At 39.7% G+C, this 21,007-nt stretch overlaps 1 protein-coding gene across 10 annotated transcripts; it reads right to left on the reverse strand.

Moving 5' to 3' along the window:
- Positions 1–1,697: 1,697 nt before the first annotated feature.
- ANKRD46 (ankyrin repeat domain 46) lies at positions 1,698–20,940 on the reverse strand. Of its 10 annotated transcripts, none has more exons than XM_080583204.1 (5): positions 20,820–20,856; positions 19,991–20,101; positions 9,433–9,775; positions 7,992–8,150; positions 1,698–3,749 (listed from the first exon to the last, which is right to left on the reverse strand). In XM_080583204.1, exons 3-5 carry the CDS (start codon positions 9,741–9,743, stop codon positions 3,533–3,535), a joined length of 687 nt encoding a protein of 228 aa, XP_080439330.1. In that variant the 5' UTR covers positions 9,744–9,775; positions 19,991–20,101; positions 20,820–20,856; the 3' UTR covers positions 1,698–3,532. The 10 variants fall into 10 exon arrangements, with proteins under 10 accessions (XP_080439330.1, XP_080439333.1, XP_080439332.1 ...); XM_080583207.1 differs by having other exon boundaries at positions 19,991–20,097; positions 20,823–20,845; XM_080583206.1 differs by having other exon boundaries at positions 20,823–20,845.
- Between the last annotated feature and the right edge of the window lie 67 nt (positions 20,941–21,007).

Consider the following 21,007-nt stretch of genomic DNA (forward strand, 5'->3'; position numbering starts at 1 on the left):
TTCTAGAAAGCCCCAACGTAAGGAATGAGAAATGTAGTAACAATTGGCAAAAATTTCTGCAACATTATGGATCACTTACTGAATTTCACAAAGTGTTTCCCAAGTAACCAATTAACAAAGACTAATATTGAAATGGAAGAAAAGAAAGCAGAACAAAGGAAAAGGATTCTAACATAAGAATTCTCAGATCATTTAAAACTTATTTTAATCACCAATAGAAATACGAATCAAGTGACAATTTAGCAAATAACTGGCTTCAGAAACAGGAACAATGTCCGAAACAACTGGCCTCAGAAATTACCTTGTGTGCCAACTGAGGAAGAAATCAGTTCTGTTAAAAGTCAGCTTTGGGTATCATGAGGCAATTGCATCTAAGCAGATCCAATCACAGCCTTTAAGATGCTTGTTTGGACTTTACTTCAAGGTTAATGTTAAAATGTATGTTAATTTTAAATATCTGCTAGACCTGGAAATTCTGTAGATTACACAGTATTACACAATGATGTTACTGAATTTCTGACCAAATTACTTCATTTGCATTTCTCTGACAAATATTTCGGTTAGAAAAAGAGCTACCGAGCTAACTAGCCCCTCTACAATACACTGGTGAGTTGATCATTTCTCCTTACTCAAGAAATGAAAAACGGGCTGAGAGATTAGTTGACCAACACAAAACTCAAACTCCAGATCAGCTCAGATCAGCTGCAGACCCAGGAACTTCTTAGGTCTTCTGCTTCAATACTTCAAAATGAAACCATGTTCCTCCTCTCATATGAGCTTTTCGTGATGATACACCTCATAGTGCCAGAGCATGTCTAGTATGAAATACTGCAGCGTAGTCATACTGCCTCCCTTCTGCACTCGTTTACTTTATCTTGCTCTCCAAGTTGTCTTACGACACTGTAAAAAAAATTACTTAATCACTCCATGATTGTTTTCTCTCTCACTTCCTTCTTCTGTTTTAGTGTGAGAACACCTTGAGTGAAGAAACTGTCTTGGATCTGTAAAGTGCCCACCAAAATGGAGTTCCTTGATCAAGGTATCTAGATATAATAATTAATAATAAAGGAAATCTTACTGACCTGCAGACAATCTAAACTGATTCATGTCATTATGCAGAAACTGTGAAACTCCCTATGACGACTTTGAGAGGAAGTAAGTTAAGGTCCTCTTTCTGTTCCTGTGAGAAAGACAGATTGTATTCCTTGAAAACTAGTGTACAGGAGGCAAATTCATTCTTTAGAATCAACCTTTGAAAAGGAAGTTGTTAATGTTATAGACATATTAAAAGGTATGGCTGTCCTTTTTTCCATAACAGAGGTATATTCTTTTTTGTCAGATGTTTATCACATCGGTATTTCAGAGAGTAGCAGTCATTACAATCAAGATTGCTTTTCTTGGTTTTATTTTGCACTCTCCCTCATAGGTAGTCTTAAATCTCAAGGGGCCTTTAGATGATACGTTCAATACCTGAAATCTGAGCTAAGAGAGAGACAGAGCAGTGCGAAAACAACATTGAAAATAAAGCAGGCAAATCTAAAGAAACTGTGCTCTAAAACCTCATTTAGGTCAATAGTGTGCTTCCATTTCTCTGGGGCAGACCTTCCCTCCTTTTGAAATGCTTACTATCAATGCAAACCATCAAAAAATCCTCAGTAAAATAGGATTACAACGTAATGTAATGATAAACCCAAACATATTTACTACGTATATTTATTTCCGGCATTCACCCATACTGAGAACACAATTACAAATTACGCAGAGAATACATATTGAAAGACAGCAATTATTCAGGACACAGAGTATCATAAACAGAAATGTACTTATCCAGAAAAGTAAATGTATTTTAGGCATGAGTTTATATTTCTCTGTTCACAGGCATATGTACAGTAATTGAAATATTCAGAAGAAGAGTATGCTCTGTTTTGTTGTTGTTTATTTTAAAAGGCTTTCCAGCTGCTAGGGAAGTATTTTTCATTAACGTCTAGCTTAAAAAATGAGATGCAGAATTATTCAGATGCAATTTAGAATGGGACCCACGTTAGTGAAGCCCCTGTCACACACCAATACAAAGACAACAATCCTCTTCACTCAAACCCATACACAAGAAAGAAAAATGCACATGGTAGCAGAACAGAGAGATATAATTAATTCTAGCAAAACTTGTTGCAATTTATAATTTTGTAAATGTTCGATACTATTTAGCAACAATTTTGGAGTTGTTAGGTAAAAAAAAAAATCATTAGTTTTGCAGAATTCAAATTTTGGAGGATTTTCAAAGCAATGGCAACTAAGGGAGTTAGATATCTGATCAGCCTGGAAGGAGAGAATCCGCTTTATTTGAAAAACCTACAACTACTGTGTATCATCATCCATCCTAGCCTTCATAAAAGAGTGTTTAACTGATACATGTCCCTAAGTTAAATAAAGGATTTCACAGCTTAAGTACAGAATGGGATAGGATCTCATTTCATACAATATTCCTAAATATTAACGTTTTAAATATTTTTATTCTGCATACTCAGAAAATACTTTGTAAACGTGTAAGTGATGTCTAAAAACAATTGAAATAGAAAGGAATTCTAGAAAGGAATTCTAGTCAATCAAGTCCTTTCCACAAATGCGAAAATGATAGAATCGCATGGTTCAGTGTGGTCCTTGTGGAGGAAAAAGAGTTATCCTTCATGACATATTTCACAAAGACAATGGTCTTACAGAATTGGTATATACAGAGCAGAACACCTACATCACTTTTTATCCACCCTTACAAATAAAGGTTTGCTTAGTAATATTCCAGCAAAAAGGCAAAATTTTCACCCTAGAGGCTGAAACAATTTTACTTCCAAAGCACTACAACCAGCTTTGTTCTACAAAAATTACTCCAGACAGATATTAACAACATCAATTTAATCTGGGGAAGAAACACTACGCTAACCTAATAAATAAAGGAGTGATCTATACATTAAAGATGTAATAAGATTTGAACTATTTCTCATTCTTTTTATAAACGAGCAGATATGAAACTAGGGGGAGGCACTAAAACAACTACAAACATAGAGCTTATTACTGTCTATATATCAGAATGCATTGTTATTTTATTCCGATTTCTAGGTGACCTTTAAGAGAGTATTTTTTTTTCAACTGAAGCACACGAAATTATGCAAGAAGAGATTTACCTCTCTTCATACGGATTACAAATCAAACTTGGTTCTGTGCTAGGTTACATTTTTCATGTTCAAGAATTTAATGTGCCTTATGAAAGACCCTTTTCTAATCATAGTATTTTATCAACAGAGAGGATTACCTTTACATCTTGCTTGCAAGTTGAGATAAGTCAGAGGTAGGTTAGGAATGCTTTAGAATTTAGTGTTTTACTTGAAATGAATTAATTCCTCTTTCAACGGGGTTAATGCTAAGTATAAAAGGAAAACAGTATGCACAGCTGCCACTGCCTGCACCAAGAGAAAAATTCCAAGATGTTCAAAATAAGACTACAACAGGGAAAAGAGCAGCGCGCTTCTTTTCATTTGCTTCAGTGCACCAGTTCAGGCTGATTTTCTACAAAAGGAAGCACCCCACTAACGTAGTATGCTATTCCAAGAGACAGCAGAGCAATGACAATGATCAGGAGCAGCACTCTCCAGAAGCCCAGGTCTTCCACAAACTCTTGCCATGTCGTGCGGAAACTGGAAAGAACTCCTTCCCCTTGCTGTAGGTTTGGATTAAGGAGGGAATGGCTTTCCATTGCACTACAAAGGATTAAAGTTAAAAATACATCAGAGCAAAAGAATTCACCTTTAAGTATGACAGTAATCCTACTCAGAGCAACTGAAACACTCTAAATTAAAAACTAAACCCACCTGCAGATTTACAGCATTGCCTCAGCTAAATCAAGACAAAGCAGATCAGGAAAAGACTCCTATCTCTAAACTAAGTTAATTGAGAGGATGTTTTATTAACTGGTGTAAGGAGAGAGGTACTTGTATCTGTACGACTGCTCTGAGCTCACAGGCTTGCCACCTAGGAGCCTTCAGAAGTCAGCCAGCATAACACCTGCTCAGCATGGCTTTGTAAAATTTAATGGAGCATAAGACAAAACCTCAAGGGGCAGAGCTCTCGTTAATAAAAACAAATTACAATTTAAAAGTAAACTCTGCTGAACAAAATGGAAACTACGACTGGTATAACTTAGATTCTGAACTACGTGAAGATCTTTATTACTCTCCTGCATTTCTCTGTTAGAGGCCTCTTCTCTAGCTTAAAAACAAAGAAAACAATCCATTTACATAAAAAATCAGAAACTTTCTGATTGTTGAGCTAAATTACTGTTGCTGTAGTTTCTTTGCCACATGGCACTCAGCAGCTGCTCTGCTGCCTTAACATTCCACTCTCAATCCTTCAGGCCCCTTAAATCGTCACACTATAAATTAGGGACTGAAACTCTCACTTTCAAGTGAGAAAAATCAGAATGATAGATTGACCATGAATCATCATTAGAAAAAAATGCAAGCTGCCTCAAATACCAGTTGGCTCCTTCTATCCTCCTCTCCATTCTGCTGGTTTCACGACCGGTTTATAATAGGAAACTATTTCTCTGTTGGTGTATGAGAAACCTCAGTAAGAATAGGAAAATGTTCTCATCACTTGATTTCAGTTATGTAGATTTTAAGCCATCTGCACAGCCCTACTACTTCTCGCTTGAGCGAGACTGCACACACAAGTGTTTACAGGATCATGCTCTGACAAGCACAAAAAGGAAATGGTGAAACTGCCTGCGTACCCGCTGATGTCAAAGCAGAATGTAAGCAGAAAAGAAAAACATTTTTTCCCCCCTTTTAATTGCTTTCTGTTACCATATTCCTAGCTATCTCCTACAGCAATATTAAAAGAAAACATTACAGGGAGAACCGATTTGCAAAACAAAACTAATTGCATAAATGCTATTGGTTTTGGTGACAATAATTGACAAATGAGTGTTAGAAAAAGGTCTCAGTTATGAATCTCTCTTCTAAGCTTACACTGCAGAAAAATTTCATGCTATGTCTTTTTTCTTCTTAGGAAGTACAGCCATAGATGAATAATTAGCCTGAACTCCCATAGCTTAGTGAAGTATTGCAGCATCATGGGCAGAAAATTTCAGAAATTGCCTATTAAACAGCTTGCCTTTTTTGCTTTTAAAATATTTACTTTGCTCTAAAGCTATTTTAGCTTGTCCATAGCTGCAGGATTTAGTCATCTTCCTTGCACATTATGATTTCCCAAGCAAAACAAAGGGTTTAACAGAAGACAGCCACTGGTGAAAACAGCACTACTCACTCATGAAGTACTAACTAGTTAATACGTAACCACAGAAAGGTTAAATAAAGGTGCAATGTGATTTAAGTGAAAAGGTCACACGCTTGCTCATTAAATAGAAAAGGGTACAGAGAAAACACTTCGGTATTTTATATAGCAACCCAATTAAAAGAAATGGTATTCAAGACATTTTTCCTTATGACGAATTACATCTCCTTTAGAAACGGTAACGCAGCAATGCATCCTACAGAAGAATTTGTGCCACGCAGTGCAGGTGGATGTTCCTGTTCCCAACGTAACGTGGAAGTTCACCTTTGGCTGCACCTGTGGGCACAGCCACGGGCACGCTGGGCTGTGCAGAGGGCCAGGTCACCTGTGCTGGGCCACAGGGGGAGAGCTCTGCCTCCTGGCAGAGAAAAGAAATTTCAGTTGGGAACCTACTTTGGGCCTCTGCTTCCAGATCTGCAGCAACCATATGAGATAAGAAGCAGACACCTTAAATCAGACACTGTTCTTCAAAAGTGAAGCTCATGGTTTTCAGAAAGAGTAACTGTTATTTTCCATGGGTTCACATATAATGCAAAGCTTGGGGAGGGAGGATAAAAATCATTCATCTTAACAAAATTTAGCTAAAACGTGGAAAAAAAAATACAAAGAGGGAGGAGTGAAACTGTGGAGGTCTGAAAAGGCAACTGCTACAAAGGCATTATTTATTTACAGAGCAAACAGCACACAAGCTCACTTGCTTTTGCTGCTGTAGGCATCTGTTATTTGTTATTCTAAATATAATATATTTCAGACATTTTAAACATGTTCACAAACAAGCTGGGTAGTGCACTGTTTATATGTCTGTGCCTCTCCCCAAGGAGAATTGCTGACTTCCTTGCCAAGCTAAACAATGTAACATTTATGAAGGTCAAATAACAGAAAGGAAGCTACGTTCATTAAAGGGACACCATCAAATCAAAAAGTGTAATTTTAATGTGGCTGAGCCTTGGTCCATGCGTATTTGTGTGGCAGTCCGTGTGACAAACGGCTCTCGGTAACATTTAGGAAGTTAGGAAGAATCTGCAGAACATCCAATACTTTGCACCAACGTCATTTTGACAATATTAAATTTTGTGTTTCAGGGCTTAAAGCAGTCTCTCTGACGAGTGGGAAAGAACTTCCACTCTGCTCTCAGGGAGTATTCTGCATGACTTCTGTAATTTTGTTGGTTTCAACTTTTCTGTTTGCTCCACTCAGAAAACAACTCCATCCAGATAGCTTTATTTTCCCCTACAGTGAAGGCTACGCATGTTTTGACGCAAATGGAACAAAACTGACGAGACAGAACTCCCTGTCTTTTCTGATATAAAATCCCAGCAGTTGTAATTCATCACCATTACTAGACAATATTAAAAATCATAAATTTAAATAAATTCAGTACGAGAGCAAGTATTCAAAGCAATGTTGCTATCCTGTTTCAAATATATGAAAAAAAAGCAGTACTGGAAAGTACTGCTGCATGTTTAATCTCAGTCCCATGTTCTGTCATACTCACTGGCAATTCAAGGGTTTCTGTGAGAGAATCAGTCTCCTCTGAAACTTGCAAGGCACTCTCTTGTCCAAATCACAGGAAGGTTTGGGTTGGAAGGGACCTTAAGGATCATTTAATTCCAACCCCCAGCCATGGGCAGGGACACCTCCCACCAGACCAGGCTGCCCAAAGCCCCATCCAGCCTGGCCTTGAGCACCTCCAGGGATGGGGCATCCACAGCTTCTCTGGGCAGCCTGTGCCAGGGCCTCACCACCCTCTCAGCGAGGAATTCCTCCAACATCTAATCTAAATCTCCCCTCTTTTAGTTTAAAACCCTTCCCCCTTGTCCTATCACTATCTACTTGAGTAAAAAGTCTTTCTCCATCTTTTTTAAAAGCCCCCTTTTAAGTACTGAAAGGCCACAAGGAGGTCTCCCTGGAGCCTCCTCTCACTTCTTACTGTCACTAAGATGTTATGTTCTGTGCCAGTATCATTTGTTAAAGTTTTAAATTAGCCCAGTTCCACAAACAGACCTTTAGGAATCCATTAGTAACTTCCCCTAAAAACCCAATACTTTCCCTGAAACTGTTAACAGTTTTCCTTAAATCATCACTTCTCCTTTAACTACTGCTTTACCCACCGCAAAATTCTTATTTTATTCTCCATCTTCTCCAAAACTACTACCAACAGAAATTTCATAAATAGCACCATATCAAACCATTTATTCAAGTTCAGATAGATGAAAAATCTGCTGTCCTTCCTTGGCATCGACAATCCATCTTACTGAAAGCATGTTAGGCCAGTGTGTGATACTGGCATTTCTCACTTCACCCCATTTTCCCTTTGGGTTCATGATAAATGGTAGAACATATATATATTTTGTGTCTGTAACAGAAAATGAGTTATTTTTTAAAAAAAATCACCATAAGATGAGAATTTCAATTAGAAAAAGTCCTTTATTTCCCCTTACATTTGACCTATCTAAAGAGATTTTTCCAATTTCTAAGATCTGATTTCGATTTGGTCTGATAATACCGGGTCAAATTTGGTACTACCTGCTTTGAGGAACAAACAAGCAAGTCGAATCATAAAAATCTAAGAGCAATAAGCACATTAGTAAAGATATATCACACACATACATCATTTCCCCCAATAATTCTTTTTGTTTTGTAAATACCTTTCACTTTCAGCAGTCTGCATCGTTTCCAGCTTTGAGTGAGCTCCTCTGTTGAATCCTTTCACCTCTTGCTCCTCTAAAGATTCCAGCAGCCTAATTACATCTTTATTTACACCCCTTCGTTTTGCAAGAACAAGCGGTGTTGCACCTTGGTGATTGCTAAAGTAATGCCACCAATGGGCACAAGAAGAAAAGAAAATCTTAAAACAGGAATTTTGTAACAAGGCAACATAACACAGTGTAAAATTTACTACCCAGAACTATTTTCTGTCATTCCCATCTATAAAAGTTATACCATAATTGACTATAGAAGAATATCAGTATATTTAGGTTTGAAATAGCACAACTCCTTTTCCTCCAAATACAATCAAAATTCCTAGTACTCTAATTTAATTGGAATCTCTGGGTATTGTAACAAAAAGCGTAGATTTATGGCAATGTTGGAGATTAAGCTTGATTTCAAGAAGGAATTGTGCAATCTGTTTCTTCATAGCTCCTTTTTCCATGTGGGTATGAGGACATGAGGCAAAAATGAAATAAAATACAGATGGTCCCTCTGCTACTTTTAAATACTGACTAGGACCAGAGCTGCATTCAGACTAGGGATTTTCACCAGAGTTGCTCGAAGCAAGAAAAAAAAGCACAGCCCATGAAGAATCTGGTCTGCCAATAACTAGTTTTGCTGACTTGAAAGCATTAACGAGGGACAAGTGAGAAGGGAACAGATAAAAAAACCTCAAAGGTTCTGAAGTTTCAAAAACTTTTTTGCATGCACTGTAAATATGCAGAAAGTTCCACAAACAAAATAATTCAGTTAGAGCAGTGAAACAGCTAGCTGTTTTGTAGCTTGAGAGCTTGCATCTGAGCACAGGCATCTGACAGCTGCTGGAAGCCAGAAGGAAAGAAAATACAATATTTAAAAGAACAATATTTAAAAGAAAGGTTGAGTCACACATTTTGAGGGAGGGGGAAACCACTGAAAGGAAGCATTGTCACCGAAGGGGTATGGGAATGAACTGGTACACATCTACTGTATTTTCTTTGTCTTATACAGTGCAACAGTTTAAACAATAGAACTGCGGTGGAGAAAATTCTTTTCAAGCAGTCAATGTGATTTTCTTCTTTGGTGCCAACCACCCACACCTGGCTGTCTGGCCAAACCAGGATAGCAATGTCATCACTGAGTCAGAATTAGACACAGCAGCCCACACCAGCAGCTGCTATTTTTATTTGCTTTGCTTGCTGCGCTTGGCCAGCAGAAGTGGCCTCTCATTGTTTTCCTGCCTTTTTGTTTTTTTATTAAGAGATATCTTAAAAAATTGAATTGCAGTGCGTATAGTATCGCAGCAACAGCAGTTTTGTACACAATGCTTTGGAAACTGAATACATATATTGTAATATATATATGCTGTTAACAAAAAAAAAGAGAAAAGCAACTTACCAAATATCAATTTTAAGTCCGTTAGAAACTAGGAACTGGATGGTATCCACATGCCCACACAGGTGAAGGGCTGTGTTACCTTGGTAATCAGTGGCTAGTAGGTCAGCACCAAATTTGTGCAAGAGTTGACAGATGTCTACATTTCCTCTGGCTGCAGCAAGGTGCAGGCCAGTTCGGCCCCGGCTGTCACGAATATTTGGGTCAAAACCGCTCTCCAGCAGGCGTTTGGAATAGTTAAAATCTCCGTCAATGCAAGCCTGCAGCAGCGGCACGTTTGTCTGGGAAGAGTCGTTGACGAAAACGTAGGACATTGTTCTGATTCTCTCTGGAGCAGATGACGAACCTGCAAGAACAGGTGGGCAAAGTGTCGGTGAAGCCAGGCAAATAAGTACAAAGCACACATTTGGAAGATTTCTCAGGTAAGTGAGTAACTTTCACCTAGGAAGAGATCACAAGTAGTAGAATTGAATGAAGTATAAAACACCATAGATCAGAACTGAGAGAAGGCAGACGAACCACCTTTCATAGACTGGGAGACTACAAACAATTCAATTAGCAGATATAGTGACACTAATTGCAATTGTTACTAGCTATAAACACAAGCTCCTCCAGTGGAACTTCCACCATCTGACCTGAGCTTTGATACACAGTACAACCAGCTGCTGGAAACGCTTGGCAAAATGAATACTAATTCCTTCATTCTGCAAGAATATTTGTCAACTCTTTGCAGAGCATTATTTTTATAGAGCCACAGATACTCTTGTTCGGTCAGTAGGTTTTGTAGGTGACAGGGACCAAGGAGAACTGATTACAGTATGTGAAACTGTCCACCAGAAAATGGAAACTGAAAATGAGTACAAGGAGGACAATGACAAAGCCAAGCGGAGCTATTGTGCGCTCAGCTGGAACCCCACCATGGAGAAGCACAGATGCAGTTTCTCAGGATTAATATTACATACAAGATTAATTCCTTTTCTGTATCAGGAAGATGAATGTCATTTCAGAATGGATTTATTGACATTTTATGAAACATGACTTACGTTTTGCAGAAGAGTATTTTAAGGATGATTCAAATAATGAGGGTATGACGACACTGGATTTATGGGACACAGAAAAGATGACTTGAAAACAATAAGGAAAAGAAAAAGGAATGACTGTGCAAGAGGATGGTAACATTGTGCACGAGGCAACAGTAAGAAAAATGAAAACATCTAGGAGGCTGGACAGCAAAACTTCACATTGCCTCTAAGAAGAGGGGAAAGAATCATATAAACTAGTGAAAATCCTTGCAAGAAATCTCCATACAGCCACCACACAGTTCAAGAGACAGGAAGGAGAAGCAATTTTACTAGATAACCTTTGAATTGAAAATGAAATTTCACATGAAATACGATCTCCCACTTGATCAAGGCTGGCATTTTGGGTTAAGGTGCCGCAGTGTCTGACTAACTATATGAGCCTCTTCTAAGGCTGCTATATGAAGATTTACATTTTCTCATCTATATAAGGTCTCCTTCCACACCAGTGCACTCATTCAGCTACGAGAACGGAAACATGGCCAGTAGCCAAAGAATTCGATTTAAAACCTCTCTTTTATTTTCTTTTAAAGTTTATAAAGTCCGTATTTTACAGCTGTTCCCCCTTGTTTTAGATCAAATTCAAGATCAGAGCACACCTACAGGAGTCATTTCACGTTTATACAACTGGTCTGATTAACAGTTTTGGGGCTGGCAGGGTTAATAATTTATATTTAAACTTTAATAGCTTGTATTTCCTATCTGGACAAACTCTGCTACATGTATCAACACTGCTTAGCTTCCCTGTGCAGGAATGCACAACTTTTTTTTTTTTTTTCTATCTTGGATACGGAAGAGATGGGAATTAACTTCTATGTCCTGGTATCTGTATAAGGAATGATTTTAGACAGAGTACATTCCCCTGTGCTTTAAGTTTTTGAGCATGTGATGGTATATCACTGGCCCAAGCACCCTTTCCCACGATCATCTCCAATAGCAAAAGTTCACCGACACGGCATAAAACATTTCATGCAAGCCTAGTGTTATTTCGGACACACAGATTTCTTAGTCCTACACAGAAAGACGGGACAACATACCTGTATTTTCAACGAGTATGTTATAAAACCTTGGCTGTTGCAAAGCTAGGATTCCCAGTTGACAGAAGTTTCAATTTTCTCACGCACTTTCTACCCAAATCATAAATGACACGAGAATGCTTCTTCAACTCGGATAGTCCACTCCTTGCTGAGAAAAATATCAGGCCCCACTTTTGTATGATGTGATTGACACCTTGACATTCTGCACTTAATCTTCCCTAAAGCAGCAAAACCATAAATAACTTAGAAACCACCAATGCTCGAGCACAGTAACAGCATAAAACCCTCCTTGTACTTGATAAAAAGATCGTGGCTTGCTTATGAAGTGGTATTTGAGTGCTTAATCCTGCTTAATAAAAAAAAGGCCTAGCATAAATCAACAGCAGAATACTATCCTGGAAGAAAAGCATGCTATTTGAGAAACTCGATGGCATGCTCTGTTAAACGTAAACTTATGTTTATGTTTTCGTACCAGATGTGTGGGCCTGGTAAAGCCTTGCAGAATTTCCTGTCACTTCTCATACAATGCTGACGAAACATCAGCTAATAGCAGCAGAAGAAACCTCCACCACGTTGTCTTCTCGGGAGAGGAAGCATGAAGACTAACAGGTATCACGAAGTATAACTGCAAATATTTCCGATTCAGTATTTATCATCACTGAAGTGTTCTAGAATTCATCACTCAAGTGCACGAGACTAAAGCAAAACGTTAGTAATTTACTGTAAGAAAGAATTATAAAACAACAACAACAAATCCCTCCTTCTTAATGCTTGAAGACTGCGGACTAAGCAAACGCATTCACAAGAAATCGGTACCATTTGGGTTGATTTAGCTTTGTGATTAAAAAAGGTTTTCGTACAAACACACAAACTATTTTACACATGGCTACTTAATATATGCCAGATATGAGCTGCACACGAAGATGAACTATACCATCTTTAAAGCGCCAGTCCCCAAATAACAAATTCCTGCCTCAAACGTAATCCAATTTTGCAATATTTCCTAACAAGACTCAGAAAAACATTTACAACAGTGGACCTAATTAGAAATTTCTGAATAAGCAAACTGATTACATTTAAATTCCCGATACGTATAAAAATGTTGTTATTGCAATGAATATCTAATTAACTGTATTTAGAAAAAAATAATCCAAGGCATCCCATCCATTCTCTTTTCATTGCTTCTGAAGGTGAGGCAGAAACAAGTCCGCATCGCCCCAGAAGCTGGTACACCTCCCGTTAAGCACTAATGTCACAAAGGGCCTCACATTACTCGGTAACGAGACACTAAAGCATTGCAAAATGAGCGTCCTGAATAGCCCTACAAATTACTACTGCTGGAGTTAAATTAATTTGGTTCAATAAAGGACTGCTCCTAAAAACGCAGCGCTATCTTCTGAACGTGTATCTTTTACATTGCACTCTGAGAGAAAGAAAAAAGTTTCACTGTTAATAACTTGTCACTGTGACAGCAAATTAGCTTTGAGAAAAAAGTAAATTCAAGTATGTTCTCACAAGCAAGATGAATTCCTGCTAGGAAAGCGTAATATAAGAATACATTTTCCCTTGATTTACCCAACATGGATATTGAGCACAGTATAATTTTGTTAATAATTTCAGACATTTTGCAGTAAGCCACTTCTTCAATGATACATGCAGTTCAGTACAGGCTGAGAAAATCAAACTGTCCTGTTCTCAAAAGGAATGCTTGTATTAAGTGATTATGTGATAATAATCCACTTTTATCTATTAAAAGTCAGCTGTCTACCATGTAGAGCTGTAATACACACACTGTCTAACATGCTCAAACCTGTGGAAGCCAAAGCCAGAAGTCATCTTGAAGAATTCCAAACCTAGAATTAGACGCAAGTTTTGTTACCACTTAAACTACCCCTAAATTTGCACTAACCGTGGATGGTTTTATTTTACAGTGAATGCATGGTTTTGACTCTGCCTTCTCACTAAGTTCCACAGTTACCAGAGAGCTCCTGAAAAAGGAGCCAGATTGCTTATGAGACAGATTCACTAACGGGACCAGTCTCTCCACCACAAAAATACTAATGGCCTTGATGAGCTGCAGCTCATCACACAGTCACTGCTCCATGATTTACCAGCTCTGCAAAATGACAGAATTTCCAAGAACATTCAGCAAAACTGACTGACCCAGTTTTTGGATCGATGGCACACCATCAGATCACCCAACAGTTGAGACTTCCCAATACTGAGAGACACGTTCACATCTAGAACCCAAACGTCAGTAAGGTTACCTCCAGAGGCACTGCCACTAACAATAAATGGAAACTTAAAACAAAATCAGGGACCAAACCCACCTCCCCCCCTCCCCGTCTCAGCTAAACCCAGCACGCAACCTGCATTGCCAGCTCCCTGATGGCAGACAGCTTCCTCTTTTTGTAATACATTTTTAGAGTACTCCAGTGGCAGTGGCTCGCTGAGCTCTTCCTCTCGTTTTTGTATGAACGAGAAAGGGCCCAGCTTGAGTGCTTTGCTTCAGCTGTAAGCCCATACTCTCTGAAGGCAAAGTTTCCGCTCAAACAGAACAGTAGCCTTAAAAATTACACGTTAGCTGTCTTTGGGGATACTCGGTAACATTTTTTAAAAGATGTAATTTAATCGTAACAACGACAACAAAACCCACTGCCCTGCTTGAGTATCCTCTGAACAGCTTGTGTACCCTAATGAACTGTAAGCCCAACACTATTATTCTCTTTTCTGGGTAGGCTGAGGGAGAAAATCCTTGGTAAGCTTTCTCACACACTTGTTCTTATATGCCAGTTAAGAGAGAAGTCACTTAACTGAATAAATGTTGTATTTAGTAAAAAATCATCCGATTGATTACCATTTTTGATGTGGATAACGGTGGCCTTTCCTAAACAAGCTCCGCCAACAGCTCTGTATCTTCTCCTAAAAATCTTCTGCTATTCAGTCCAAGTGGGTTAGAGTTTTATTTCTCCACTAACAGAAATCTGCTGCAAAAAGCAGCAGAGCAGGTTCAGTACAGCGTTATGCCTGCCTTACACACAGCTGTATTCTGTAGCATTTTCCCTTCTTTAGTTATTTTTTCAATAGTTCCTACACTTAAGGTATCACAGCAGGCTCTTAAGACCTACCTCTCCTTTTTATCTTTCTAGTCAGGGTACGTGGTAATGCAAGAGACCAATGGAAAAAAAATAAAAGAATTATTGCTTTTGTACAGATCAGTAGATAATGGCATTAAAACCCGAGAACTTTGCTCATCATTGTACAGTATGTCAACGTTAAAAGCTAAAGAATAAACAGGAGCTCACATGCCAATTCAGGGCTGTAAAATGTCTCCCTCGATAACACAGCACATTCATTGTGTATCGATGTCCACGGAATAAGGGAGCGATGGGGAAGAGATCATTCTTTTCAAATACCTTTATTGACAAGCAGATTCACAAATGTCTTTTCCTTTCTGGACTCAACTGGCAATTCAATCGCATTATATGTTTCAGTGCACTTCTATCACATGCACAGTTAAGTATTTCTGAACCTTGCTCATTTTTTTTATCTTCTGTGAAAGAACTACTCGGGTAGAAAGGAAACTCACAGTAGTTAGAAACAGATGTTCTATAACTTTAATACCCCACAACCACCTCAGGTGAATCAATAAAGTAACTTCAGTATTTCCTCGATCCTTGTGCTCAGTGTGGACACACCTGCTTTTATAGGAAGTTACCGAATCCCTCGCATTGGTCATAATCATCAACTTCTCCAAAAACCTTTATTCAAATCCCTTCTTTGGTTTTGCCGGGAACATGTAGGGTGCTAACATATGTCAATCAAGAATATCTTAAGTTCATTGCATTTTTTCTTTTCTTAATTCTTTTAAACAAACTAGAGAGAATTTGTTCCACTCAGACCGAAGTTTAAATTTGCTGCAGATCTTGAAAGAGTCTTCTGGAAAAGAAGGCAGCTCTGACCGAGCAACAGGACACCGTGAACAAGGGGTGAGCTGCAAACTGCAGATGTACGTACACCATTTTTATCTAGGAGAATACTGCCACCATGTGGACTGACAGACTCCTCTTCAACTGAAATAAAAGGTACGATAAGATAATCCTAGACCCACGCAGACTAGTTTGTCTAGATTTCATGGCGTTTTCTGATTTCCTGAGAAGGAAAAAAAGAATCGCAGAAAAGTTGAGGCTGGCAGGGACCTCTGGAGGCCATCTGGTCAGCCCCCCTGCGCAAGCTGGGACACCCAGAGCTGCTTGCCCAGGACCACGTCCAGGCGGCTTCTGAAGACAGAGATGGAAGAGAAATGATGGAAGGCCTGAAAACTTGATAAAAAAAGAATTCTGAAATCCAAACTGTTGTCCCTGTGTCACACAGACAGCAATCTTTGTTTAAGCACTGATCCTGTATTAGTAAAATGAGGACTTCAGGATATGTCTTTGAGTTCTGAAGATAAAGTTTTTTTCCTGCATTTATGCCTGTTTAATGAAGAGGGAAAAAAAAGTCTAGTCCTTACACAGACAAACAGTAACTCTGATAACGGCAGGTTTGACAGGTTCGCTAAAATGGGAAACCTCCCTCCTCCAGCAGGAATTGCCAGAAGCCACAGCTTAATCAGCTTTATCCCAGCAACAAAGCAAACTAACAATCGAGAAGCTGCCACTAAACCACTTATTGTTATATAGTCTATATTCTCTTATTTTTCTTCTTATAATGTGTATATTAGCAATATATGACCTTGACAGACATGACCGTTGTAATGTATGCATCATCAAATCCATCTTAATGGATGGTGAACAGAAGTGGGTCATTTTAAAGAGCAGAAGTCTCCTAACTTTGTATGTTATTTATATATAACAGATTATTTGACATTGCTTTTCAAGTACTATATTGTGCTGCTTGTTCATTACAGCTTATAATTTTGTATCAACAATACCGGTGACAAGCCAAGTTGCTGTCAGATATGCAACTCTTGCTACGACTGGATACAGTTATTTCTGCTCCAAATTTTCATGGTCACACAGTAAACCAAGAAACCAGTTTATCAAAGCTAAATTGTTAACCGATATATTTACTTGTTCCAATTATTCTAAATCTCCATCAAAACAATATGATTTTTTACTATGTACTTTCTGAGATGGGGGACAGAGGTGGGGGAACTGCACACAGTTTTGAGGTGAACCACAGGTTATCACAATCACATGAAAAGATTTTCGGTTTTGTTCTTTACGTGTTTTCCAATAATAGTTACTATTTGATTTACCTTTCTGACTGCATTATCTATGGGTACATTTTTATGGAACCATTTATCATAATTACAAAATATTGCTCATTACTGAAAGCCCACGATTTCATTTGTAGAGGGCTCAGGAATCTTTTTACCCTATTTGAATCGCTTTACATACCTGCACTGAATTTCCTATGCTATGATATTGTCTACTTAGTCGGTTTTACAGCGTCCATCTGCAGTTTTTCACAGTCGACCTTATCTTTACTGCTCCTGTTATCAGCAAACACTACCACCTTGTTGCTCACTGCCTTTTCTAGGCTGTTCAGGTATATGCTAACAGTTCAGAACCCAGAATGTAATCCTGTAGAACTAAAAGTCTTCCACTGAAAAGACTTATCCTAAATTCATAAAAATGCCCACCCGAATCCAGCCCACCCAGCACTCTGCTTTCAAAAGCGGCAACCAGAGAAGCCTCTTGGGGAGAGGTTTCTCCAAGAAGCTTTTTCTTGAGTGGCAGCTGCCACTTTGGTCATGAGTTCAGCACCATGTAAACGCAGTTCAGATTATTCTACTCAAGACATCACCTTACCTTTATGCACACTGAAGCTCATGTGTCCCCCTTCTGCCCCCTTCCTTGGTTTGGGGATTTATTTTTGCCTCTCTTTAATTTTTCAACCCAACTATTTCTGCATGTAAGAGACCCTTTTTGTGCTTTAAGTGACTACTACCCTTGAAAGTTTCTGATAAAATTTTTTTGAATGCTTCCTGAAAATCCCAGTAACATATAAAGCCCATCACCTGCGTCTACAATGCTACTCAGTACTCCTTGGCGGAAGCTGACTAGCCATAAACAGATCAAACCTCTAAAAACGTGTCCGCACTCAGGCAAAACCATCCCCTAACAAATGAAGACACAGCAAGGACAGGTCTACACCTCTCTCTGCGCTTCTCTGGTGAAGAAGAAAGGCAAGCACTCTAGACCATCCATGGGAAAACAATAAACCAGAAGTCTTTCCTGAAACCTGCAGCTGCCCTTTCTCTATCCCCACCCATTATGCCGATCGGATGCTGTAAGGTCTTGAGCACACTGGGGAATATACCATCAATGCACATTAAAAGATTTACTCCTTTATGTTATAAAATTCTAGTGATGTAGCTGTGTTAACTAGATGTGAGAAATTTGTCGAGTGGCAAAGCTGGTGTTTCTACAGCTCTGTTCCACTTAAGGTTCTGGTTTTAATTATACAGCTACACTACTTTCCCAAGTGGCATTTCTGTCTTTTACTCCGTTGATAATATTTCAAATGACTAAGCCCTACAGTACACATATGGCTTCTGTGAGGTACTGCATGAGATCAGAGTAAAACTTGTTCCCCACCTACTTAGAAAACATTACCTTTAAATGGTAAAGCAAATGAAAACCAACCCGAACTTTTCAGTATTCCACATACTTAGTGAGTATCGTTGTTAAACAGTAAAGCAAACCTGAGCATTTCAGTATTTGTGATATCTGACATAGGTGCACCAACAACTGCAGTTTGGTGTAACAGGCACGTGCACCCACGGCAAGCTTGTCAGCTGGTCATCTACACTGATGGCATGCTACGGACGGTCTCCACACAAAGCTGACTGCATCAGGGATCCTGTATTTCACAAAACGTGTACAGACAAATGCCCTCTGAAATGCTTTATGTCCACATTAACTGACACATCTGGAAGCAGAGCACAAGTGAGACCATGGGGGATATGACCAACAACAGGCTGATGGGAAAAAAAACAGAAAACAGCCCTCAAAATTCCAACATACCCAAATTCTTGCAACAGACCCTAGTATTTCACTCCGTGAATGACTAGGTACCACAGCTTCTTGGCTGCAGATGAGGACTTCAGGGACACATGTATTCAGCAATTAACCGCACCAGATTAGACACTGGAGCAGGTGGATGTGGAACTTAAGGCATCACTTGGAATCCCTCTCTCTTGCTGATGAGGCAACTCTAAATGTAGGATACCAAAACCTGCTGAGAGAAAACCTATTACTAAGTGCAGATCAAAACTGATTTTTGGAGTCCCCTCTTGCAGAGGCAAACTAGTGCTCCTCGGGAAGGAAGAAAGCAGATGCAGATACCATGCTTCAGGCTTTGACTCATCTCAGCTTACTCTCCAATACCATCTTCAGAACTCAAAAAGAGAGCAATTAGCCTGTGTCATTTTCTGTCACCAATTTTACTAGACAGAATGCAAACATTAGTAGAAATATTTCTTCTAAAAACCACACTTAACAAGTTCTTGTTAATAAACTATTTTACAAACAAAACAAAGATGAAAAACAGACCTAATGTCTACAGAGAATACTAAGCTTAGTCCCCTCCTACAGCAAGCAAAACCAATTACTTTTACAAACCAGTCACTTTCCAGCTGAAATATTTGTTGGGTTCTTGCTCCAACTTGATCTTTGGGAAGGATGCTCCTGAACATCAGTGCTCCAATGGCTAGAAATGTTCACGTTATTCATCTTAAAATCTACATTAAATTATTCATGTATCAACACCATTCTTAAGCTCAATCTATTCCCTTTACCGTGTTTACCTTGATGTTTCAATAGAAAGCAAAAAAGGCCTCTGTTCTGCAAAGATAGAGGCCAAATATTTCTTTCAATATAGACTCTTCATTTCCCCACCTGTCCTAGGCTTATCTTTACCTGTTCCACTTCACCTGTTCATATGAAAACATTTAACATTGTATGAAGCATTCTAGCATTTTGTTCACAGATAATAGTAACTTCTTTTTCCAGTTCAACACAGGTCTGCATTCGTTTTTTTTTCCACAATCACATATTTTGAAGCTACCCAATACATATTTTGGATTTGCGATGCTTTAAAATAATAATTTTTCTGTAAATTGTGTGCTTATGAGTTTACAACTGCAAAATCTTGCCCTTTAAATTACTGCATTTTATTTTAGTATTAGACTTCTTTCATTCTGTAGTTCCTAGGATCATCCAATTTTTCCTACATAGTACTGTTACCCTCTTCTATATTGCCGGTGCCTCCCAACTCGTTCACCACTACCAAATTTAAACAGTAAGTTTTAATTGTTACATCAACATCTTTATTAAGTATTTAATAAGACTGGTCTCAAGATGGATCTTCAAATAACTACTTTTATAATCTCCTTTTATACCCAGACTCGATGGTTTTCTTCTCAATGTTACTCACCACAATCTGTCTCTAGCTACTTCCCCATCCACTTTTTAATTCTGGTGTTATCCCTATCTTTTCAGCACAATAACAATTTCCTGTGCAGCAGCTGATCAGAAACTTTACTGTCTAGAAAAAAAAAAAAAGAGAACTACTTAATTTCCCTTAAAAACAATAATTATTTCATCGAAGACAATCTGAGGCTAGCTAGCTAACAAAAAAACACTACTGGCAGATATATGTTACCTTTTGATTTCATTTATCATAGGCTCATTTAAGGTTGGAAAAGACCTCTGAGATCACCTGGCCCAACCATCCCCCTACCACCAATGTCACCCACTGAACCGTGTCCCCAAGCACCACGTCCAGCCTTTCTTTGAACACCCCCAGGGACGGTGATGCCACCACCTCCCTGGGCAACCTGTCCCAATGCCTGACTGCTCTTTCTGAGAAGAAATGTCTCCTCATTTCCAGCCTGAACCTCCCCTGGCGCAACTTGAGGCCATTCCCTCTAGTCCTATCCCTAGTTACCTGTGAGAAGAGGCCAACCCCCAGCTCCCCACACCTTCCTTTCAGGCAGTTGTAGAGAGCAATGAGGTCTTCCCTGAGCCTCCTCTTCCCCAGACTGCACAGCCCCAGCTCCCTCAGCCGCCCCTCACAGCCCCCGCGCTCCAGCCCCTCCATTCCCTTGGCATCCGCCTCCCTCCGAGGGTCCCCTCCCCACCGCCCGGCGCCCACCTCGGCGGATCCCGCCCCGGACAGACCGACGGACACCGCTCGTCCCCCGCCAGCCCGACCGACGGACGCGGCCCCTCTCTCCCCCAAGGCCCCGCCGCAGCCGCCTCACCACCTGCCTGCCGCCGGCCGCTCCTCGGCACGCAGCGGGAGCGGCGGAGGGGACGCGGGCGGCCCCTGCCGGGCGGAGGCCGCCGCCGCCGGGGTGCAGCGGGAAATGGCGGCCGTGACGGGGCGGCCGGGCTCTGCCCCGCCGGGGGGTGCCGCCAGGGGGACGGGGCCCGCCCTGAAACCAGGCTG

This window comes from Anser brachyrhynchus (assembly GCF_964034855.1).
Source record: "Anser brachyrhynchus genome assembly, chromosome: 2".
Classification (NCBI taxonomy): Eukaryota; Metazoa; Chordata; class Aves; order Anseriformes; family Anatidae; genus Anser; species Anser brachyrhynchus.

Coding starts and splice junctions, on each gene's coding strand:
- ANKRD46 (XM_080583201.1), bottom strand. CDS start 9,743: ATGTCCTACGTTTTCGTCAACGACTCTTCCCAGACAAACGTGCCGCTG. Junction 8,151..9,432: donor GGACTTAAAATTGATATTTG/GTAAGTTGCTTT, acceptor GCATTACTTTAG/CAATCACCAAGGTGCAACAC. Junction 3,750..7,991: donor CAGACTGCTGAAAGTGAAAG/GTATTTACAAAA, acceptor AATCCTTTGTAG/TGCAATGGAAAGCCATTCCC.